At 39.9% G+C, this 25,835-nt stretch overlaps 1 protein-coding gene across 1 annotated transcript; it reads left to right on the top strand.

Moving 5' to 3' along the window:
* Positions 1 to 9,326: 9,326 nt before the first annotated feature.
* On the top strand, positions 9,327 to 24,057 carry LOC308090708 (uncharacterized protein; the record flags this gene model as incomplete). The annotated part of the gene is made up of 6 exons (XM_080435973.1): positions 9,327 to 9,450; positions 9,771 to 9,839; positions 11,058 to 11,306; positions 12,138 to 14,158; positions 14,816 to 23,398; positions 24,037 to 24,057. The coding sequence occupies exons 2-6, from the start codon at positions 9,818 to 9,820 to the stop codon at positions 24,055 to 24,057; spliced, it is 10,896 nt and encodes a 3,631-aa protein (XP_080292099.1). The 5' UTR covers positions 9,327 to 9,450; positions 9,771 to 9,817.
* Positions 24,058 to 25,835: the final 1,778 nt, after the last annotated feature.

The following is a 25,835-nucleotide window of genomic DNA, read 5'->3' as shown; positions in this document are numbered from 1 at the left end:
GTAACAAAATAAAGTATCTATTAGACCTGGTTATGGGACAGGTTAAAATAGGTTAACAGCACTAACACTGGAGTAATGAACCAGTGCAAGTGTGAACAAATCAGCGCCGAAGAATCTGTGTGGGGCTGAGAGGGCCTCAAACACAGCCTGCAGAGGGTCGAACGGAGGCGAAGAGGACACAGAGCCGGCGGCCTACAGCGTGACGCAAGGACCGAGGCATTGAATACTGTACAGGCCTACGAGAAGCCTACCGGGGAGAGACTCAACCAGGTGCTATGAACAAAGCCCTACAGTTTGCGAAAACTGTGGAGAAAAGACTGTAGATTTGAGGATGCTGCGTGCTAACAATTCTATTGTCTGAGATACCGTTAGTGTAGCAAAGCTAGCGCGGGTTACTAAGGGGGTTATATTAGCACAGAAGAGGCTAGTTAGCTCAGGTAACAGCCACCGCTAGCTTACAGTGCTAAGCTAACTATTCCATTGTCTAGCACAGTGCTAAGCTAACAGCCACTCAGAGGGGGTGGGGGTTGCTACCAGCTAACTTTCCATTGTCTAGCATATTAGTGCTAGCTGCTAGCTAACTGCCATTATTGACAGAGAGGTGATTGTTGCCCCTGACCTGGGTGGTGGGGAAATACAATTAGCATTCTCTTTGTTTACCTGGGAGACAGAAAGTCTGTCCCCCCTTTGTTTACTGATAAGGGTTGGGGGAGGATTCTGCCAGTGTAATACACTGTTTAACCAGACTTTACGATAGACTGATACTGTGAGTAACTAGATGATTAGTGTACAAGAACAGGGGATCAATGGTAATCATTGTGGGTTAAATACTAGAAAGTACATTGGTAGAGCAAAATATATCCTATCCAGTATTAATTAACAAAATTAACTAATGTAAGTAGACCATTAAAAGGCTTCTTGCGTGGAATGCTGATAGGGTGGGTGCTATTTTACAGGTTAAACACAGTGTTAATTAATTATTGTTGTTATATAGCTAAAGGCTGAAACAACACTGTTACTTGCTAAAAATAACTGACGATTACTGTCACAGCCCATTGAATTAAGACTAACAGACCTTATACCCAAACAAGGGAGATGGAAGTGTTGGTTGAGTTAATAGGGAAGTGTGAAGCAGCTCAAGCAGTTTTTAGGAGGGAAGTAAAGTTTATTGTCCTGCTGGATTTACCAAAAGAAAGGGCGGTAAGGGAGCTAAGAGCCGAATTAGCTAGATTCCTTAAGGTTGTTACATATTCTATCGCCATACTAGAAATTGATGAAGAAAGTTCATCTGAGATCTGCAGGATGCAGTATGACTGTTGCCAAGAGTATGACGAAACATTGAGGCAGGTCTGGTTTGAAGCGGCCCAGGAAGAATATGGGTCCCGCTTCACACATCCCAAAGTGAGTGAACTCCCTGCTGTGAGGGACAACGCGGCGGAGGGATATCTCCTCATGACGACACGCTGGGAAAGCGCAGAGGACGTCGCTTCCAACCCACTCTTCACGACGGAGGTCACAGATGGCATCACTCAAGGGGACGCAGAGACCCCTTTCCACGCTGCTCCGAGGGAGGCAGGGACCCCTTTCCACGCTCCGAGGGAGGCAGAGACCCCTTTCCACGCTGCTCCGAGGGATCACGCGGAGAAGGAGGTCAATCCTGAGGAAGTAACTGCGGAGAACCAGTCACTGGAGATCGAGAGAGCAGCTGCAAAGGTGCCACTGGTGATCGATGGAGCTGGATCTGGGGACGAGACGCCTGCGGAGGAAGCCGAGGGGGATCGACCAGAGGGAGCCAACGTCGCAGATGAGCAGACCGCCAGGGAGGCAGCTTCAATGGACGTCGCCACGGCGGTGACCAACCCACTCTTCACGAGGGTGTCAGAGGACGCCACTGCTGCGACGGACGACGCCGCCAGCCCACTCAACACAGAGGGGTGCCAGCGACTGGAGGTCACTGAACCAGGAGAGACCCCATTCCACGCTGCGATCGAGAGAGCAGCTGCAAAGGTGCCACTGGTGATCGATGGAGCTGGACCTGGGGACGAGACGCCTGCGGAGGAAGCCGAGGGGGATCGACCAGAGGGAGCCAACGTCGCAGATGAGCAGACCGCCAGGGAGGCAGCTTCAATGGACGTCGCCACGGCGGTGAAAGTCTTCACCAATCCACTCGACGCAGAGGGGAGCCAGTCACTGGAGGTCGCTGAACCAGGAGAGAAGCCGGCGAGGGCGTCAGTAGACGCCGCTGCTGCGACGGACGTCGCCGCCAGCCCACTCAACACGGAGAAGAAGAAGGGATCCGAGTCGCCTGGCAAGGGTGGCGTTCGCTCCAAGCGCCCGTCTACGAAAGGTGGCAGGCAGATGGCCCAAAGCAGACCAGTCAGGCCTGTCAAGGGTGGCGTTTGCTCCAAGCGCCCGTCTAAGAAAGGTGGCAGGGAACCAGCTACCAGCGGACCGGTGGCGTTCAAGAAGGGAGCCGCCGAAGACAGACCAGTCGGGTCTGTCCGAAAACGGGGACTGGGCGCCAAACCAGCTCCCCCAGAACCCCTCAGAAAGAAGTCTGAGTGGGTAAATACTGGCATCCGTGCGCCCGCTCGGAAAGAGAGGGGCGGGGTGCTACGTCAGGTCATTTCAGTACCAACCACCAGGATCCAGGCAAAGAGAATGCGTCGTCCTGGTGGGGCTGTAACTAGAAAAAAGAAGGTGAAGATTAAAGATAAACTATCCCTTCTCCACCCCCCTGCGGGGGGGGCTGGGTGGAGCAGAGCTCCACGCTCTTTCTCGGCGGCGGCTGAGAGAAGCCCCCAGAAGGGGGTTGGTGGGGTTGCCGTCCCACTGGTGGCCAGAAGAGTGCCATCAGACGGTATTGCTGCTGCTGAAGAGACAGCTGCAGAGGAGATCCACCCAGAGGGCGCCGCGGGGGACGTGACGGTCGAAGTAGAGACGCCTACGGAGAAAGCCGAGGGGAAGACCGACACCAATTCACACACCGACATCACCCCAGTGCAGAGCGTCATGGCACCACCTAAGAAAGGTGGCCTTTGCCCCGAGCCTGTGGCCCTGTTGGGCCAAGGTGGGAGGTCAGTAGCGACGAGAGCCAGACCAGTCGAGCCTGAAGCCCTGTTGGGCCAAGGTGGGAGGTCAGTAGCGACAAGAGCCAGACCAGTCAAATGCGATTGTGCAAACTGCAAGCCTCTTGACCTCCTGAAAAAATGCAAATGTGAAACCTGCAAGCCACGTAAACCCTTCGCACCAGCCCGGTGGGTCGTGGGGAAATTGCGAGGGAAGAAGGAAAAGTTGAAGCAGAAAGGCACTGTCCCACCACAGTCATCAGCGCGGGCTGGTGGTGGGATTGCAGTTCCACTGGTGGCTGGTGGTGCCAGCAAAGTGACACTGACAAACGAACAGGCTTGACTAACAGGTCTATCCAGTTATTAAGCTGTGGACAGTGGTACGCAGTGCGGACAATAAGCGAAAAAGATGCCAACGTGGTGTCTAAAAAAAAATCGAAATGTCTTATTTGAGCGACTGTTTACTTAGGAATTTCGAGAGATATTGTGTAAATGAATGTATCATTTGTAGTGTTTGAGATATTACCAGAAGAAATAACTTGCATAATGAAATGTATTAATTTACTGCCGACAATAAGCCACTAAGTCAAAATGCAACAATAAGTTGGAATGTACTTCCATGCAACAAAATTATTCTTAACTGATGTGGACTCATGATCTGAGCAATCAGGCCCTTTTGAATTATTATTTGTTGATTGTATAAAAAGCATTTTGGGATGTGGGTTTAAATGCAGAGTGAAGTTTCTTAAAGGTAAGATTGTAGATCAGCCATTTTAAAATCTTTTAAACCCTTTACCCAAGTTACTATGTCAATTGCCATGGCAACATGCCCTAAATAGGACATTGACTTACTAGGGAAACAGTGGGAGGAGGAAAGGTTTCCAAAATCAATTTGGATTATTAAAAAAGTTTAAAAATTACAAATTGAGAAAGTTAAGTTGAACTGTAAATTATTCCAAAATATGGGTTTAGAGCCACTTAATGACAATGAGTGAAAACTGTGTTGAGAATGTAACCTGTATGAGTGTGGGATCAGAGCAGTTTACATAGATGAAATCGAACTTCCCAAAGCCATGATTTAAGAAGCCAAAAAAGCTCACCGAAAAATGGTGAGTAGAGGTTGGTTGTGAGAGAACTGAACATGGTTCAGTTATCTCAGGTGGGAGGTGTTCAATTATCCAAGCCATAGGGCTAGAGAAAAGTGAATTATTATTGTTCATAGTAATGTGCTTTTATCATTCTTTAGGATATACCAAAATGTTCTATGTAAGTTGGGCCTAGTGTGACAGAATAGGCAGCAGTAGAGTGTCTGCACCGAGACGACACCCTGCTGCTCAAAGGAACCTACCATTCTTAGGCGGGGGTAGGGCCCTAGATAAGAGACAAAAGCTTTGTGTGAGAACAAAGCCAAATGGTTGACTGGACAGATAGCAAAGGTGCCAGTCTGCTTTGCTGTGACAGGAAGCAGCAGGCAATCGCAAGGCTTTGTGGGTAATCAGAGCTTCCTGTTTGCTAGAAACTCCCTGTAGGAGGACCTAATTCAAGAAGTTGATAAATTCCCTGCTTTGGAGCTAGCAGATTTAGATTCGAATAAGTGACTGAACCGTGGGTCGTTCTAGGATATGGGTTCTGGAGTGACTCACTGAATCATTTGGAAAGAGTGTGAGATTAATAGTGAGTATTGAACATTGTAATGATTGTATGTTTGGTGGGTTCATGATTGTGTAATGTCCTATCCTTAATACTGTAAATGTTCTGTGCTTGTTTTCTCTCTAAGGTTTAATTAGCTAACTGATCTAAAGGCTACTAACTGATCTAAAGGCTACTAACTGATCTAAAGGCTACTAACTGACCTAAAGGTCTAACTAACTAACAACCTAAGTATTAGAATAGAGTTATATGTTTGTAATTGTGATTAGTAATAAAATACCTTAAAAGACACCAGTTTGAGTAATTTGCTTAGACCCTCCACACTCTGACCTACCCTTTCATTGGGCCTAGTAACCGTAGCTTAACTCTGCACAAAGCAGAAACTACGATTAACTATAAAAATGAACAAGTATAATGCCCAGGATCACTTAGAAAATTGGCACCGGGTGAAAAATAAGGGTTACAAAATCGTGGGATAAAAATTTAAGTAAAAAAAATAAATAAAAAAAGAGCATCGGGACAAGCACCAGCATGCTGTCCAACAGTTTCTTCCCCAAATCATCAGAACCTTGAACGCTCACCATATACTGCCCCCAAAACCAAAACCAATATGAGATGAATAGCACCTTTGAATAGCATTGTACCTATATAGCACTTTGAATGCATTAGCACTTTCTTTCTTGTTTTTCTTTATTTTACTGCTGCTCTCTCTCTCCTAGATGTTTTTAATGTTATAACATGTCATAACAGAACTATCATAATAGTAATAATCACCATTTCTGTAGAGTGACTATTAGGTTTCATTTTTCATTTATTAGAACAAAACTGACATTTTATCAAGCATATATTATTATAATGGAGAAAAATGGGGCAAAAAGTGCCAAAAATTTAATTCTGAGGTCAATGACCACTCAACAATCTGAAAGTGCTTCCACGTCTGAAATCAAACCTTGGGGTATGTAGATGATATGCTGAAAGTTTCATGCTTCTTTCCTAAAATGCACAATACCTTCCATATAATGAGCTTAACTGCTGCACTATTATCACCGTCTCGCGAGTTAAAAATACAGTGTTACTCTGCTCAGTTTGGCTAACCGCTTCATTATCCAACCTGTCATAGAATATTTCTCTCATATTATCCATTTTATTTTCAGCGCTCCTCAGCGTTCGCCTCGCATCAAAGCCCCGCCTCGCGCCGAAGCCCCGCCTCGCGCCTAAAAACGAGCATACCTTTCCAATTTCCCAACGAATGCCAATCTCCCTGCGACATATACACTACAGGTAGGTTTAAAGTGCTCATGTGGCCTTGTGGGCTTGTTTTCCTGGACCTGGTTGATTATTTCTCTCACAAAATCTGGCAACACTGTGTGGGCGTATGTTTTGTGTTCCCCCTCCTCCCCGTGGTGAATGTGTTGGCGTTTGAGCCATTCGATACTATATGGTTCGAGCAGCCGATCTAGCGGCTTGTGAGCTTGTAGATCAGCAGTTCTTTTGCCTGGCCTGGCTGCCCGTCGTCACAGTGTGCGTGTGTGTGTGTGTGTGTGTGTGTGTGTGTGTGTGTGTGTGTGTGTGTGTGTGTGTGTGTGTGTGTGTGCGCACGCACGCTCGCGTGCATGCGTCTGTGCGTGCGTGCGTGTGTGTGTGCGTGCGAGTGCCGCTCCCAAATAAATCGATCACTTTGTGTGATGGAAACAAACGAGAGCAATATATATTCTGCTGCCGGAAATGAGTGGTGGGTGTCAGAAATATGCTGTTATTCATTCAGTTAGAAATGACTCAGTCAATTACCGTTGTGATGTTATCCTAGAGAATGTTTGTTAATAAATGTAGGTATTGTTAGTTAATACAATAAATAAATAAAATTGAAATATATATATATATATATATATTTCAAATAAATAAAATAATTGAAACGCGAACACAATTGCTATTCCCAGTTTTTACCAAATCTAAACCATGAGGATGATGACGATGCATAATAATAATTATTTATTTTATTTTAATTGTTTTATCATTATTAATTCTAAATAGCTTGCAAGCTAGTAACATAGGCCTCCTTTACTGGCAAAACGTATCAATGAAGAATCATTCCATGCCAAATTGTATAATTTTCATCAGTGGTGGAAAAAGTACTCAAATGTTTTACTTAAGTAAAAGTATCAATACCACAATTAGAAATACTCCGTTACAAGTAAAAGTCTGGAATTCAGAATTGACCCGTCCCTTCACCCTGGCTAAAACTGGAGTGAAATTGATGTGTGGAACAAGAACAACACTAAAACAAAAATTGAACTTTACTGCAAATAGGCTCAACTTCGCCACTATTATTAGTCGGTTCTGCCCGCTAGAGGGCGACCTCTTACTGGACAAAAGAACGGGAAAAGGCAGAGCTTACACGCAGAGTGGTTACAAGTGCAGAGAAAACAGATATTGATTCACTCCAAACTAAAACTAAATCCTACTACAGAATTGGAGACAGCCTGGCACCAGCTGACATTTGCAGAACAAATATTAATTTTTTAATTAATACATTCAAGAGGACAGGTTAACCACTATCTATCTATCTATCTATCTATCTATCTATCTATCTATCTATCTATCTATCTATCTATCTGTCTGTCTGTCTGTCTGTCTGTCTGTCTGTCTGTCTGTCTGTCTGTCTGTCTGTCTGTCTGTCTCCGTCCGTCCGTCCGTCCGTCCGTCCGTCCGTCCGTCCGTCCGTCCATCCATCCATCCATCTATGTATTTATATAAAATGATCATAGCTGATGCATCATGCCAGTGGTGGCACCAACTAGTCTCCCTGTGATCCAAAATCCATTACTTACATCCTATTCATCATAACATCAACATCACAATGTTAAGTCATGTTCATCACATGCAGTGGTGGACAACGTTTAGCCCCAGACAGTACTTGAGTCAAAGTATCCTCCTGGTCAAATATTACGCAACTACAAGTGCATGTTGCTCTGTGAAATTTCAACTGGAGTTAAAGTACTGGAGAGTAATTGCTATTAAAAATACGTCTGTATTCAAAAGTAGGCCTACAAATTACAAAGTACAATTTCTTTTGAATATCAATGCATTGCTGCATTTAAATGTTGTCATTAAAAAAAATCGACTTTTCAGAAAGGTTCAAAAATATGTATAAAAATAATAGTGAAAATAGCAAATCTACAAGCTCACAACACATCACATAAGGGTCACATCATTGTGAGCTTGAAGATCTGCTGTTTCTACCATACTTGAAATAGGGCTTGAGTGGTTAATTCATAATGTGCATTTTCCCTTCCTAGAAATGTAGTAATAATAATGATACTAAAATTAACTTTATTTGTAAAGTACCTTTCATACAGGGTTGCAGTTCAAAGTGCTTCACAGGTAGGACATAATTCAAATACTTCATAATTAAGAGAGATAAGTCAGGTATAGAAATTAACATAGCAAACACTGCAGGCAAAAACACAGAATATGCTAAGAATCATACGGCGTAAGAGGACGGGCATAGGATTAGAATAATCAACACACAATAGTAAAAAATAATAATAATAGTAAAATAAAGATAAACAGTCAGGCATAGTGTTAAAATAATACGAAATCCTGGAAATAACATTCAATAACTTAAAATCATAGACAGGAAACATATTATTAATAAAGTACTGAGGAACCATATAAGGTGCTAAGAGTAGTAGTGGAGTGGAGTCAAAATAATTCAAAAATACTAATAAAACAGAGAAAGATGTCAGTGGGCAGATACTACTAATAAGTTAAGTACAGATACAAAAAAAAAAGTACTTATAGGTACAGTACTCAAGTAAATGTACTTAACTGTCCACTGATCACGTGACACATGTGCAAGTCTAATTATGTTACATTGAAGAAGTGGTAGTTCACATGTTCTCAAACAATATTCTAAACCATAGTAGACTTAGAGATTCATTGTTTTAGTGAATAACACACATTGTAGGCTAAATATAACCTAGCTACTGACATGCCAAGAGCTGACAGGAGTGTAGCATATTAGGCCTACAATAAGTATATTATTACTCTACTATTATAAATTAGCCTATGCTGCAACAAAATGTGCACGTATAATGATTACGGCATACTGCTATTAGGACTTGGAGTACCAGATGGTATCAACAGACATTTTTGGGTGCATGTGTGCATGCATGTGTCTGACAGTACAGTGTGCATAAAAAGCTGCCAATATTATTATTTTTTGAAGACCTGAATGTCTTGTCCTGCATGTGTCATGAGTATGTGTTTTTCTACGTGTCATGATAGCACACAGTAACTCAGAGAGTGTGCAAATAATGATAGTAATAATAATGATAAATTGAACCAAATGTTAGCCCTACGTCAAGAGAGCTGTGGGAGGTCCAGAGAGTTTAGGCAAACCTGGACCCCCACCCTTATCAGAGAGGGACAGGCTCATAGCAAACAAATTGATAGGGTGTTTTACCACCCATACGTAAACTGCTATCCAATCATAATGATTCTCATTTGGTGCCATACCCATCTACCACCCACACAAGGTAGGCACCAGCTGTGTGTTGAGATGAGATATCATGTTTTAATGATATTGCCAATTTACTCTCTACCCACTTCAAAGCTTTTCTTAAAGTCAGACGTAAGCAGGCCAGCAAAGCAGATAGTCAGGTACTCTGGTGAATTAGTTACTACATTGGACTCTAAAGGGTGATTATGTGCTATTATTTCCAGTTCAGAGGTAAGATTACTGACATTTCTACAGATTAGAAAAGATATTTATTAAATATGAAATATGAATGAACTGTTTTACTATTTATGCAATTTCTGATCTTTACTGTATATTAACTGTTGTTATTGTAAAGCAATTTGTAACTTGTTTTTGAAAGTTGCTATAAATGAAGTTATTATTATTATTATTATTATAAATATGACATAAAAAAGCAATAACCATAAGTACATTTTTAAAATGGTTTTGAGCATCAACAATTTCAAATAATGTATCTTTTAATGTATATGTGTGCAGGATACTGATCAACTGTTTTCATCATTCATACTCAGATCTGCAATTTCTTGTGGGGTCATTTGGAAATGTGCAATAAGGAAAGATGGCAGAATCCAGAGACCATGGTAAATATTATTCATAACACCATTTTGTCCTTCATCATTTTAGCATCAAACAGACTCATTTGAAAGTTTATTGTTAAAATGGACACTACTATTTGATCATAACATTTAGAGAATAATTATCAAATGGCAAATTACCATATTTAGTAATACATTAAGATTATCATGTCCACATTTAACCCTCTGCTGCTCTAATAATAAGCATTTAATTAATTTAATAAGAAATAGTTTAAATAACTTAGATTGACCATGATTGTCACAATTTATCTTGGAAAAACAATAAATGTAAATGCAATAGATGATTTTTTTCTTTTTTGTTTACACTTGTAACACACAGTAAAATCCTCTTGTTTTATTTAATCAATTTGTACACCCTCAGAGTTAAGTGGACACTGAGTATTTTACTGTGTACTAAGCAGTGGTGTAAACTTACTGTACTTAAATACAATTTTGAGGTATTTTTACTTTACTGGAGTAATTCCAGTTTTCAATACTTTTACTTCTACTCCACTACATCTCAGAGGCAAATGATGTACTTTTACTCCACTACAATTATTTGAAAACTTTAGTTACTAGCTACTTATAGCAGATATAGAGGATTATATAAAACATACATTAACCGCTTCAGCCCTATTTTATACATAGGCTATGCGACGCGTTGTGAGCTTGTAGATCTGCTATTTTCAAACATTTTAGTACTTTTACTTTTTGTACTTTAAGTATATTTTGATGCCAATTAATACTTTTGTACTTTTACTCAAGTAACATTTGGAACACAGGCCTTTTACTTGTAACAGAGTATTTTTTATCTTGTGGTATTGCTAATTTTACTTAAGTAAAATGTCTGAGTACTGCATACTCCACTACATCTCAGAGACAAATATTTTACTTTTTACCCCACTACAACTATGTGAAAACTTTATTTTAACTAGTAACTTTTATAGTTACTAGTTACTTTGAAGAAGCATTTTTATACATTTGGAAACTTGTGAAATGGGACATTCTGTAAAATGAGTATTTTAATTTCAGTACTTTAGTATATTTCAATGCAAATACTTTTGTACTTTTACTAAATGTACTACTGTACGTACATTTTGAATACCGGACTTTGGAGTATTTCTACATTGTAGTAATGATACTTTTACTTAAAAATCAGTACTTCTTCCACCACTGCTGTGTACTAAGTTCATTCATAATAATACATTGCAAATCCATTTTCAGTGGGATCCTTCCTGGAGGAAGTGGGGGAGCAGATCATTGCCAGGGTGAGCTCGGCTGAAGCCATTGTAGGGGCGTGGCTCTCGCTGCAGCTGATCCCGCAGGAGGAAACGACTGCTATCACTGAAGCTCAGACCACACAAGACCAGCTGAGAGCATTGTTTCAAACTGTGGAGGAAGGGCCACCACAAACCAAAGCAATGCTCTACCAGATTCTGATGCTGAACGAGCCTGTTCTCATGGCTGATTTAGGTAAAACACTCAATGAATGGCAATTGTTCATTCTCCATACTGTAGGTCAGTGGCTCTCAACCTTTTCAGTGCGTGACCCCCGGAAATAATCACATTTGAACTGGGGACCCCCCACCCTGACAAGCACTTGGAATTGTATCAATTGAAGCATTACATTGAGTTTGACTCAGTTTCCACAGATAAATATTGTGCAAATAGCTGATCTACAAGCTCACAACGCCTCGCAATGCGAGGCGTTGTGAGCTTGTAGATCAGCTATTTGCACAATTTTTGCCTCTTTCTTACAGTAGATTATTAGATTAGATTATTATTTGACAATTCGGGAAAGCATCTGTGTCATTTTAAATTTGAGCTGTGTATAGCACATTGATTCTCAAAGTGGGGTCCTTGGGTCCCCAGCAAAAGTAGTTAATATAGCAACACAATCATTTTAAACACTTTAACCATTATTTTATACTTTGGCTATTCAAAAATAGCCGATAGACAAGCTCATATTACAGCTGTTTTTGCTGCCTGATGTCTTTCAGCTGTTGAGTCTACATTAGGGTTAAAGGCCAGGTTACAGTAAAGACCCCACCAATGATACTATTCCTTTGCCTTGTGACATGAAAAACTACCAGTTGAGTCATGGATTCGGGACCTTCATCTGGGGGATAGTAGACATTCATTAGGGATACTTCAGTTGCCCATATTTTTCCCACCTAGCAAAACAAACAGTTATTAGAATATAATCTGAATTAAGGTTGAATTGCACGGAAGTAATGACTATCCATCTAAAATAACTCTCAGACAAAGATCTGAATTGACAAACTTGTTGATTTGTACCCCCAGAGCAAAAACAACAAAACAGCAAAATGACACAAACGGAGAATCAGACATTAGAAGATACTGAACAAACAGAGGACAAAGAACCAAAAGATTACATAGAAATAAAGAGAGATGGTCTTAAAAGACGAAGAAAAGAAACAATTCAAGCAATAGAGGAGATAGAAAGACTTTGGAAAGGGACAAAAAGAGAACGAGAAGAAATGGACTTCATGAAGGCAAAGATAGAACAACAACAGGAAGACATTAAGCGACTGACTGCAGAAAAGATCAAGCAGAGCCTTCTAATGGAGGGACTTCAAGAAAAGATGGAACGTGTCAATGAAAAACTTCAAAAAACTAAAGAACAACATAAGAAAGAAAAACTTCAAATTGAACAAATGTGTGCTGATCTACAAACAGAGAGAGACATTCTGAACAGGGGATGCAATGAGATCATCAGTTACCGACACAATTTAGAATTGATGAGGTACAGCTATCTGACGCCACATCATTTAAAATACAAAAAGAAAGTTTCACATGAGCAGGTCCAAATAGAGAGGATGAATACTGATATCCAAAACCAGATACAACACAATAAGAACATTATTGTTGAAACAAACCAAGCAAAAGACCTACTGGAAAATATGAAGGCAAACCTAAGCCAAGAATTGGAGAAAAGAAGAGAGGAAAATGCACAACAAAAAGAGCAAATTGAGCAGATGAAGCACAATATGAAGGCATATAGAACAAAACAAAGGTTGGCTGAAACAGAGAAAGAGGTCGGTGAGCAGAAAGCCACAATCCAACAAGTTGTCAGAGTGCAAGATGAGATCGAGGGAGCTAAAGAGATGGCTGGCCTTAGCATTCAACGAGATAAGGACCAGAAGGACAACACTGAAGCAATGGAACAAGAAGAAAAACATACCCTTGATAAGGACCCTTATGAAAGGGTAATTGATGAGCTCAACAAAGTTAGAAGAGAGATAGAAAGCCTTTGGGATGAGCTGGACAAGGGAGAGCAGGATCAGCAAATGAGACTGAAGCTGGATGTGCAGAGACAAAGAAACGACACTGAAGAGAAGATGTCAAAGGCACAATCTGAGAAAGACGAGATAGACCGAATGAAAACTGAAATCCTCAAACAGAGAGAGGAACTAGAAAGAGACAAGACACTTGCAAAAACAGAGATGGAAGAACTGAATCGCACCAGGGAACTTATCCGAAGGGAAAAACAGGAGCTCGATGACAAGTTCCATAAGGCAAAAAGGGAGATAAGAGAGCTGGAAGTGTTGAACTCTGAGATTGAACTAAAGAAAAAAGACCTGGAAAAGAGAATGAAGATTGTCAGGAGAAAAAAGGAAGATATAGAGAAGATGAAGGCCGAGGTAGAACAAGCCAAACAGGAGATGGGAGAAAGAGATGCACCACAACAGATTGAGAAGACAGAGGTTGATAAACAGATGTCGGAGGCCAACATTGAGGACTACGTTGGGGACAGTGACGAGAGGAAAAGTACAACAACTGACATTCAGACACTATTTCAAGAGGTTGACAGAACCAGGGAAATGTTATGGCAAACAGACGCAGGCATGGAAAACCAGAAAGAAACAGAGGACATGGAGCGGGATGAGAGTAACCAGGTGAATGCTGAAATTCAGAAACTGGTTACGGAGGTGGAAGAAATTAGAAATGTATTGAGGGCAGTGAAAGACGATGTAGAGCAGAGTAGGAAGGATTTGGAAGAAGAAAAGTGCCAAATCAAATGGATGAATTATAGAGCACAGAAGCAGAGACGGGAGGTGGAACTCAAGACTGAGAAGAGTGTGCGGGAGAGGGATGAGTTAGAAATTATGAGGATGAAGATACAACGTCAAAAGGAAGAGCTCGGACAGATGATGAAGGAGACATTGAGTAAGATTCAGAATGTGAGTGACATTAAAGCAAGCATACAAAAAGCAACTACAGAGGTACACAATGCTATTGAGGAGGTCCACAGGATGCAAAGGCTGATCGAGGAGGACAAAAAGAAAATAAGAAGGGATAAGGTAAGTGCTTCTTCTACACTTTCCAGTTTTTCAGCATTTTCCATATTGGTCACTAATTCCTAGAATAGCAAAGTAGTAATTCAAAAAGAAGTAATTCATAAAAATGATAAAGATCGTTAGATTACTTGCCTTTGCAAAACTTATTTTTTTTAAATTTTGCCTTTGCCTTTGCCTTATTGACAAAAAGGGACATACACAGGGAGCAGGTGCCTCAACCGGCCACCCACTTATATTTCTGTCTCCTCTTAAAGCTCAAGGACACTTTGTTAGAGGTTTTGGGTGTCTGTCTGAATGTCTGTATGTAACTAGAAACTTGAGATATCTTGCTCCGTTGACACACCGACAGACAGACAGACAGACAGACAGACAGACATGCTGTACTGGGTTTTGGGATGTCAATGAGGCGCCTATTTTTGCATTATCAATTTCTAATCTATCGTGCCATGGAGCAAGATAGTTCTCCAATTGGACTTAATACATCATGACAACGTAACAACGAAACCCAAACATCTACCAGTGTCCTAGTGCTTTAAGAATATATATATATATATATATATATATATATATATATATATATATATATATATATATTAAATGGTTGCAATGTTAAAGTTAAGTGGACATGAAATAACAATTTAATTATTTTCATTCATAAAGGATACGCTGAATTACATGAAAGATCATCTCAGAAGATGGAAAACAGAGGAAACTTGTCAAAAGATAGAGCTACAAGATATCACTTTTGAAACACTGGCCAGCAAAGAGGAAACAAATGATGAACATATAAAAGATACAAGTTCTTTAAGTCAAGCAACAAAAACATCAATTCAATTCCAAGTTCAGCAACAAGGTGAGGAAACTGAGAATGAACAAGAGAAACACACAGAGAATCAGATCTCCAAACTCAAGGAGGAAGAGGAGAGAATAAAAGACCAAATAGGGAGAGAAATGGACATCTTGCATCAAGAAAATTATGAAATTGAAAGACTAATAAAAGAAATTAATGACCTTCAAAGCCAGAAACAAGAGGTAGAAACTGGGTTAAAAATGACAAATTTGGAACAAAGAGAAATGGAGCTGCATACTCAAAAAGAAACGGCGAAAGATGAAAAGGATAGTCCCCATCAAGATGAAGTTAAGAAAGCAGATGCAAAAATAACTGAGATGCACCTCATGAAGGACTATATTGAGAGACAAAAACAAGAGCTTGATGACAAGATGCAGACAATAAAGAAAGAAATAAAAGAGATGGAATTGTTGAAGTCTGAGTTGGAGATAAGGAGGAGAGAAAATGATCAATCTGTTCGGAAGAGCGTGAAAAAGAGGGAGGAGATGGAAGTGATGCAGGCTGAAATAAAAAGAGAAAGAGAGTTACTCAACACAGAAACAAGGAAGAGAAGAAGGGAGCTGGACCAAAGGCTGGAGAAGACCTTGAGAGAGAGGGACGAGTTGGACATCATGAAGATAAAAATGCAAAGGCAAAAGGAGGAACTGAATGACTGCATGACAGAAATCAACAGAGAGAAGAAAAACATTGAGGATCAGGCTGCTCTTATTCAGCAACAAAGGGAGGAATTTGAAATGATTGTGAGAAAAGAACAAAAAAAGAGTCAAAAGGATGGTACTGACAAAGATGCACAAAACAAAGGAAGAGCTGAGCTGGAACACAGGACTGAGATAAAACAGATGAGACAGGACACGATACCTGTCATAGAGGATGCAACAAGCAAGAGAGAAGATTTGCTACAACTGAAAAAAGAGATAGAGAAAAACGAAGACTTAAAGGATGATACAGTGGCTGAGGGTCTGGGAGAGCTGAAACCTAGACAGAGAGATGAAATGGAACAGGAAAAAGAATGGAAAAAACACGTGACTGAAGGCTTCAGTGTTGACATCACTTCCCTTCAAAAGATGAGGCAAGAGATCCAGGTTTGCTTGGAAATTACTAAAGGGGAAATAAGAAATCTGGGTATCCTAAAGGCTGATCTGCAGAAGCAAAGAGAGGAGATTGAAAAGCTGAGAGACAATAAAACTATGTGGAAAGATAACATGGTGAGAGTGAAATCTGAAATGGAAGCAAAAAGAGAGGAGTTCAAAAATATAGTAAATCAAACTAAAATGGAACGAAATGAGACAAATCGTACGAGAGATGATATTCAAAGACAAAAACAAGAACTGGATGACAAGATGCAAACAATCAAGAGAGAAATAAAGGAGATGGAATTGTTGAAGTCTGAGTTGGACATAGGGAGGAGAGAAAATGATCAATCCGTTCGGAAGAGCGTGAGAAAGAAGGAGGAGATGGAAATGATGCAGGTTGAAATAAAAAGAGAAAGAGAGTTACTCAACACAGAAACAAGAAAGAGAAGAAGGGAGCTGGACCAAAGGCTGGAGAAGACCTTGAGAGAAAGAGACGAGTTGGACATCATGAAGATAAAAATGCAACGGCAAAAGGAGGAATTGAATGAGTCCATGAAAGAAATTAAGAGAGAGAAGAAAAACATGGAGGACCAGGTACCTGGTATCGAGGGTGTAGGAAGTAAGGGAGAAAATATGCAACAACTGAAAACAGAGATGGAGAAAAACAAAGACTTAATGGATGATACAGTGATTGTGGGTCTGGATGAGCTGAAACTTAGACAGAGAGGTGAAATGGAACAGGAAAAACAACAGAAAAAACATGTGACTGAAGGCTTCAGTGTTGACATCACTTCCCTTCAAAAGATGAGGCAAGAGATCCAGGTTTGCTTGGAAACTACTAAAGGGGAAATAGGAAATCTGGGTATCCTAAAGGCTGATTTGCAGAAGCAAAGAGAGGAGATTGAAAAGCTGAGAGCTGAGAAGACTATATGGAAAGATAACATGGCAAGAGTGAAATCTGAACTGGAAGTTAAAAAGGAGGACTTCAAAAATATAGTGAATCAAACTAAAATGGAACGAGATGAGACTAATCGTACGAGAGATGATATTCAAAGAAAAAAACAAGAGCTTGATGACAAGATGCAATCAATGAAGAGAGAAAGAAAGAAGAGCGTGAGAAAGAGGGAGGAGATGGACATGATGCAGGCTGAAATAAAAAGAGAAAGAGATTTACTCAACACAGAAACAAGAAAGAGAAGAAGGGAGCTGGACCAAAGGCTGGAGAAGACCTTGAGAGAGAGGGACGAGTTGGACATCATGAAAATAAAGTTGCAAAGGCTAAAGGAGGAACTGAATGAGTCCATGAAGGAAATCAACAGAGAGAAGAAAAACATTGAGGATCAGGCTGCTCTTATTCAGCAACAAAGGGAGGAATTTGAAATGACTGTGAGAAAAGAACAACAGAAGAGTCAAACGGAAATCATGAAGGATAGTACAGACAAAGATGCACAAAACAAAGGAAGAGCTGAGTTGGAACGGAGGACTGAGATAGAACAACTGAGACAGGACATGGTACCTGGTATGGAGGCTGTAGTGGGCAAGAGAGAAGATTTGCAACAACTGAAAACAGAGATGGACAAGAACAAAGCCATAAAGGATGATACAGTGATTGTGGGTCTGGGTGAGCTGAAACTTAGACAGAGAGATGACATGGAACAGGAAAAAGAACAGAAAACACATGTGACTGAAGGCTTCAGTGTTGACATCACTTCCCTTCAAAAGATGAAGCAAGACATCCAGGTTTGCTTGGAAATGACTAAAGGGGAAATAGAAAATCTGGGTATCCTAAAGGTTGATTTGCGGATGCAAAGAGAGGAGATTGAAAAGCTGAGAGCCAAGAAGACTATCTGGAAAGATAACATGGCGAGAATGAAATCTGAAATGGAAGTCAAAAGAGAGGAGTTCAGAAATATAGTGAATCAAACTAAATCAGAACGAGTTGAGACCAATCGTACGAGAGATGACATTCAAAGACAAAAACAAGAACTTTATGACAAGATGCAAACAATGAGGAGAGAAATAAGAGAGATGGAATTGTTGAAGTCTGAGTTGGAGATAAGGAAGAAAGAAAATGAGCAAGCCGTTCAGAAGAGCGTGAGAAAGAGGGAGGAGATGGACATGATGCGGGCTGAAATAAAAATAGAAAGAGAGTTACTCAACACAGAAACAAGGAAGAGAAGAAGGGAGCTGGACCAAAGGCTGGAGAAGACCTTGAGAGAGAGGGATGAGTTGGACATCATGAAGATAAAGTTGCAAAGGCAGAAGGAGGAACTGAATGACTGCATTCAGCAACAAAGGGAGGAATCTGAAATGATTGTGAGAAAAGAACAAAAAAGGATCCAAATAGAAATCATGAAAGATAGTACTGACAAAGATGCACAAAACGAAGGAAGAGTTGAGCTGGAACAAAGGACTGAGATAGAACATCTGAGACAGGACATGGTACCTGGTATGGAGGGTGTAGGAAGCAAGAGAGAAGATTTGCAACAACTGGAAACAGAGATAGAGAAAAACAAAGTGGATGATACAGTGATTGGGGTTCTGGGTGAGCTGAAACTTAGACAGAGAGATGAAATGGAACAGGAAAAAGAACAGAAAAAACATGTGACTGAAGGCTTCAGTGTTGACATAATTTCCCTTCAAAAGATGAGGCAAGAGATCCAGGTTTGCTTGGAAATGACTAAAGGGGAAATAGGAAATCTGGGTATCCTAAAGGCTGATTTGCAGAAGCAAAGAGAGGAGATTGAAAAGCTGAGAGCAAATAAGACTATATGGAAAGGTAACATGGCGAGGGTGAAATCTGAAATGGAAGCCAAAAGTGAGGAGTTAAAAAATATAGTAAATCAAACTAAAATGGAACAAGATGAGACCAATCGTACGAGAGATGAAATTCAAAGACAAAAACAAGAGCTTGATGACAAGATGCAAACAATGAAGAGAGAAATAAAAGAGATGGCATTGTTGAAGTCTGAGTTGGACATAAGGAGGAGAGAAAATGAGCAATCCGTTCGGAAGAGCTTGAGAAAGAGGGAGGAGATGGAAATGAAACGAGCTGAAATAGCACGAGAAAGAGATTTACTCAACACAGAAACAAGGAAGAGAAGAAGGGAGCTGGACCAAAGGCTGGAGAAGACCTTGAGAGAGAGGGATGAGTTGGACATCATGAAGATAAAAATGCAAAGGCAAAAGGAGGAACTGAACGAGTCCATGAAGGAAATCAACAGAGAGAAGAAAAACATTGAGGATCAGGCTGCTCTTATTCAGCAACAAAGGGAGGAATTTGAACTGACTTTGAGAAAAGAACAACAGAAGAGTCAAATGGAAATACTGAAGGATAGTACTGACAAAGATGCACAAAACAAAGGAAGATCTGAGCTGGAACAGAGGACTGAGATAGAACATCTGAGACAGGACATGGTAGCTGACATGGAGGGTGTAGGAAGCAAGAGAGAAGATTTGCAGCAACTGAAAACAGAGATGGACAAAAACAAAGCCATTAAGGATGTTACAGTGGATGAGAGTCTGGATGAGCTGAAACTTGAACTGAAACAGAGAGGTGCAATGGAACAGGAAAAAGAGCGGGAAAAACATGTGATTGAAAGCTACAGTATTTACATCACTTACCTTCAAAAGATGATCCAGGTTTGCTTGGAAATGACTAAAGGGGAAATAGGAAATCTGGTTATCCTAAAGGCTGATTTGCAGAAGCAAAGAGAGGAGATAGAAAAGTTTAGAGCTGAAAAGACGATTTGGAAAGATAACATGGTGAGAGTGAAATCTGAAATGGAAGTCAAAAGAGAGGAATTAAAAAATATAGTGAATCAAATTAAAATAGAACGAGATGAGACCAACCTTACGAGAGATGATATTCAAAGACAAAAACATGAGCTTGATGACAATTTGGGGAAGATGGGAAGAGAAAGTAGAGAACTGGAATTGTTGAAGTCTGAAATGGAAATAAAGAGGAAAGAAAATGAGCAGGCTTTGATGAAGGGAATTAGAAAAGAGCAAGAGGTTAAAAGTCTACTGGATGAAGTAAATAGAGAAAGAGCTGCCCTCAAGAGAGAGACAAGAAAAAGAAATAGAGACCTGGACCAGAGGCTGGAGAAGACTACAAGGGAGAGAGATGAATTAGAGGTTATGAAGCTAAAGATACAAAGAGACAAAGACAAATTTGAAGAAAAACTGAAGGAGGCTAAGCCCATAACAGACTCGATGAATATAATTCACAACCAACAGGAAGAAATCAAAACTATTATGGAGGAAAATAAATTTCACACACAACAACTAGGCAAGTTTAAGGAGCAAGTTGAGAATGAGAGACAAAACATGTTGAAATTGCAAAGTACCATAGTCCAGGAAAGAGCTAAACTGGAAGACATGAAAATTGATATTGAAAGGCAGAGAGCAGATATGACTTCTGCTTTGGAGGACATAAAGAAAGATAGAGCATATCTGGAACAACAGAAGAGGAATATAACCAACGACCAAAATGCAATGGACAAGGAAAAGGAGATAATTGATAAACAGTCATCTGAGTTGATACTTAAAGAAGCAGAGCTCGACAGAGAGAGGAACATTCTCCAGAACCAGGCTTCTAAATTCAAAGAGGAACAAGAACGAATGAGTAAGGAAATGAGAACCAAGGCACATGTAGAAAAGAAACACAAAAGGCGAAAAAGACTCAGGGAAAAGCCTGACAGTGAGAAGTATTTCATGATCAAAAAGTTGAAGGAGCACCAATGGCACAGAAAGCAAGATGAACAGCAAGAAGAGATAAGTAGCCCTGAAGTGTTGGTACAGATCAAACCAATGCATCAGATTACTTTTAGGAGTGAACCACCAACAAAGGACAAAGACATGGGGATAGAAAGGAGGGAAGCTTTTGAACCACACGAGGAGCACATGCATGAGGAGGAAACAACGATCGAGTCTGATATCCTGAAACAAAAATATGACATACTGAAAAGGAACATACTAAGTTTGAAAGAGGGTAAAGTTAGGCTGGAAATTACAAAGAATGAGCTACAACACAAAACAGAGAATAATGAAAGAATCCTAGAGGAGATAAAGAGACAGAAGAGTAAAATAGATAATACAGCTGCTCAAGTTCAACAGGTAAAGAATTCCCTTGCGGATATCATGGACAACATGGCCTTCAAAAAGAAGCAAGAAGATCTCAAAGACGATGACATCAAAAGACAAACAGAAGACCTGCAAAAGAGGTGTGATATGATACTAGCCAAGAGGGAAGAACTAGAACAATTCAAGAGTAATGTGATCCCGAAGAAAGGAGAGACTAAAGCTCCTTTAGAGAGTGTCCATGAAGAAAAAGAACATTTCCATCTACAAATGAAGAGCAACATCGACATGGAACAGGAAAGAATGAGGAGATGTCTGGCAGAGACAGAAAGAATTGTGAAGACCATTGAAGATCAAATTGCAAAACACAAAGAACTTCATAGTGTGACAAGTGAAAAGATAAGCAAGATAATGGCCACCGTGTGTAAGAAAAATGAAGATATACAAAGACTGACAGTGACATTTAAATTCCAGCATGATGAACTAAATAAGCAGAAAGAAAAGTTGGATGCTCACCTTGACCTCATTAAGAAAGAGATGAAGAGTCTGATTGGCATCATGTCAGACATGGTGACAGATGAAAAACAAGTTATTAAACTGGACAGACCGAAGAAAGATGCTGATGAAGCGAAGAAGATCCCATTGGAGCTGATGAAAACAGACATTCAGTCACAAAAGAAACAAGTAGGGCAAGATATGAGAGAGGAAAGAGAGAGATTGGAGATTACATTTGCAGAAATACAAAACAAGTCAGAAAACATTGTTAGTGTACTTCAAGAGGTAAACAGAGAGGAGATGATAAAGGATCAGTTTGCTGAAGTTGAAAAGGAAAAGGAAGAACTTCAAAGAGAACAAAAACGAAAAGGTGATGATATCAAAAGACAAATAACAGAATTGCAAATTGCAGAACTGGAAAAATTTAAAAATGAATTAATCCTGAAGAAAGAACAAATTGAAACCTTCATGAAGACTATCATCCAAGAAAAAGAACATCTCAAACAAATAGAGAATGACATAAACCAGCAAAAGACCAGAATGGAAAATTATTTGTCTGAAATGAGAACGAGAAAGGACAATGTTGTAGAAACCTTAAATGCCATTGGAAATCTGAGAGAAAAACTCAAACAGAATAATGAGAAAATAAATGAACGAATCAGAGAAAAAATAGACACGATTAATGACAAACATGAAGATATCAAAAGATTGAGCTCAACATTAAACGATCGCTTCGATAAACTTAACAAAATGAAGGGAAACTTTGATACACATCTTAAACTCATAACAAGGGAAATGGAGGCTCTGGTGAGACTGAAGTCAGATCTGAAAATACTCAGAGAGGAAATGGAAACTGAGAGTGAAGTTGAACAGGAACGTTTGGTGGAAAAGCAAGATCTTGAACAAATTAAAGAGCCAAAGAAAGAAAGAAAAAAAATAAAGGACAGGGACCAAATGGAAAAACAGATAGTTGACAAGGATGAAACCAGGAAACAAATTGATTTGTTGGAACAGGACATACAAGATGTGAAAACGGAGAGAGGTGACTTGGGGATTGAGAAGGTTGATCTAGAAAACCAGTTAGAAAAGCAGGAGACAAAGAAAGAAGAGTTGATGAAGGATCTAATTGCCCAACTTGAAAAAGAAAAGAAAGATCTTGAGATAGTGAAAAGTTTTATCTCTTTGAAACAAACAGAACAAGAAATGAAAGAGGATGACATCAAAAGACAAATACAAGACCTGCGAAACAGCAATTTCTTGGTCCAAGTAGAGAAAGAAGAATTGGAAAAACTAAAGAACGATGTCATGCAGAAGAAAGCAGACAATGAAATCTCCATGGAGACCATCACTCAAGAAAAAGAACATCTCAAACAAATGAAGACTGATGTGGATCAGCAGAAGATAAATCTGGAAAAGGATTTGTCAGAATTGAAAATGAAAGAGGATGATATGTTGATAACATTGAATACCATTGAAAACCAAAGAACCAAACTCAAAGAGCTTAGCGAGAAAACCAATGAAGAAATCAAAAGGAAAATGGACAGCATTGGCCACAAAAATGATGATGTACTAAGATTAAAGATGACTCTGGAGCATCAATTCAATGAGCTCAATGAACAGAAGAAAAACTTGGATGCACACCTTACTAAGATAACAAAAGAGATGGATGCTCTGATGAGAATGAAGACAGACATGACAATTGTCAAAGAGGACATGAGAAATGAATGGAAGCAGGACCTTTTGGTGAAAAGACAAGAACTTGACCAGGTCATGGAAGAGTTGATGAGAGAGAGGGAAGAATTTGAGAGGATGAAGAACCAGATGGACAAAGAGAAAGTTGAAATTGAGATGATGAAGGCTGACCTCCAAAAGCAATCAGATGAGTTGGATCATACTAAGGCGGACGCGCAAGTGGAAAAGGAACATTTGGAAGCCATGAAAGTCGACCTAATAAACAAATCCGAAAAGTGTGACAGCTTATCTGAGGAGGTAAACAGAGATAAGGAGATGATAAAGGATCAGATGGCCCAAGTTGAAAAAGAAAAGAAAGATCTTGAGAAAGTGAAGGGTGATATTTCTATCAAACAAACGGAACAGGAAATGAAAGACAATGACATCAAAAGGCAAATAACAGACCTGCAAAACAGTAAGGCCTTGATCCAAGTGGAGAGAGCAGAACTGGAAAAACAAAAGACAGATGTCATGCAGAAGAAAGCAGACAATGAAATCTTCACAGAAACGGTCGCTCAAGAAAAAGAACATCTCAAACAAATGAAGACTGATGTGGATCAGCAGAAGATAAATCTGGAAAAGGATTTGACAGAATTGAAAATGAAAGAGGATGGTGTGATGATAACATTGAATACCATTGAAAACCAAAGAACCAAACTCAAAGAGCTTAGCAAGAAAACCAATGAAGAAATCAAAAGGAAAATGGACAGCATTGGCCACAAAAATGATGATGTACAAAGATTAAAGATGACTCTGGAGCATCAACTCAATGAGCTCAATGAACAGAAGAAAAACTTGGATGCACACCTTACTAAGATAACAAAAGAGATGGATGCTCTGATGAGAATGAAGACAGACATGACAATTGTCAAAGAGGACATGAGAAATGAATGGAAACAGGACCTTTTGGTGAAAAGACAAGAACTTGACCAGGTCATGGAAGAGTTGATGAGAGAGAGGGAAGAATTTGATAGGCTGAAGAACCAGATGGACAAAGACAAAAATGACATTGAGATGATGAAGGCTGACCTCCAAAAGCAATCAGATGAGTTGGATCATACTAAGGCGAACGCGCAAGAGGAAAAGGAACATTTGGAAGCCATGAAAGTCGACCTAATAAACAAATCCGAAAAGTGTGACAGCTTATCTGAGGAGGTAAACAGAGATAAGGAGATGATAAAGGATCAGATGGCCCAAGTTGAAAAAGAAAAGAAAGATCTTGAGAAAGTGAAGGGTGATATTTCTATCAAACAAACGGAACAGGAAATGAAAGACAATGACATCAAAAGGCAAATAACAGACCTGCAAAACAGTAAGGCCTTGATCCAAGTGGAGAGATCAGAACTGGAAAAACAAAAGACAGATGTCATGCAGAAGAAAGCAGACAATGAAATCTTCAAAGAAACGGTCGCTCAAGAAAAAGAACATCTCAAACAAATGAAGACTGATGTGGATCAGCAGAAGATAAATCTGGAAAAGGATTTGTCAGAATTCAAAATGAAAGAGGATGGTGTGATGATAACATTGAATACGATTGAAAACCAAAGAACCAAACTCAAAGAGCTTAGCGAGAAAACCAATGAAGAAATTAAAAGGAAAATGGACAGCATTGGCCACAAAAATTATGATGTACTAAGATTAAAGATGACTCTGGAGCATCAATTCAATGAGCTCAATGAACAGAAGAAAAACTTGGATGCACACCTTACTAAGATAACAAAAGAGATGGATGCTCTGATGAGAATGAAGAAAGACATGACAATTGTCAAAGAGGACATGAGAAATGAATGGAAGCAGGACCTTTTGGTGAAAAGACAAGAACTTGACCAGGTCATGGAAGAGTTGATGAGAGAGAGGGAAGAATTTGATTGGATGAAGAACCAGATGGACAAAGAGAAAGTTGAAATTGAGATGATGAAGGCTGACCTCCAAAAGCAATCAGATGAGTTGGATCATACTAAGGCGGACGCGCAAGTGGAAAGGGAAAATTTGGAAGCCATGAAAGTCGACCTAATAAACAAATCCGAAAAGTGTGACAGCTTATCTGAGGAGGTAAACAGAGATAAGGAGATGATAAAGGATCAGATGGCCCAAGTTGAAAAAGAAAAGAAAGATCTTGAGAAAGTGAAGGGTGATATTTCTATCAAACAAACGGAACAGGAAATGAAAGACAATGACATCAAAAGGCAAATAACAGACCTGCAAAACAGTAAGGCCTTGATCCAAGTGGAGAGATCAGAACTGGAAAAACAAAAGACAGATGTCATGCAGAAGAAAGCAGACAATGAAATCTTCACAGAAACGGTCGCTCAAGAAAAAGAACATCTCAAACAAATGAAGACTGATGTGGATCAGCAGAAGATAAATCTGGAAAAGGATTTGTCAGAATTGAAAATGAAAGAGGATGGTGTGATGATAACATTGAATACCATTGAAAACCAAAGAACCA

The sequence above is a fragment of the Gymnoscopelus braueri genome (genome assembly GCF_963280865.1).
Source record: "Gymnoscopelus braueri genome assembly, chromosome: 8".
NCBI lineage: Eukaryota > Metazoa > Chordata > Actinopteri > Myctophiformes > Myctophidae > Gymnoscopelus > Gymnoscopelus braueri.
Note: the sequence above shows the minus strand (reverse complement) of the source record. Positions and strands in the feature narration are given on the sequence as shown.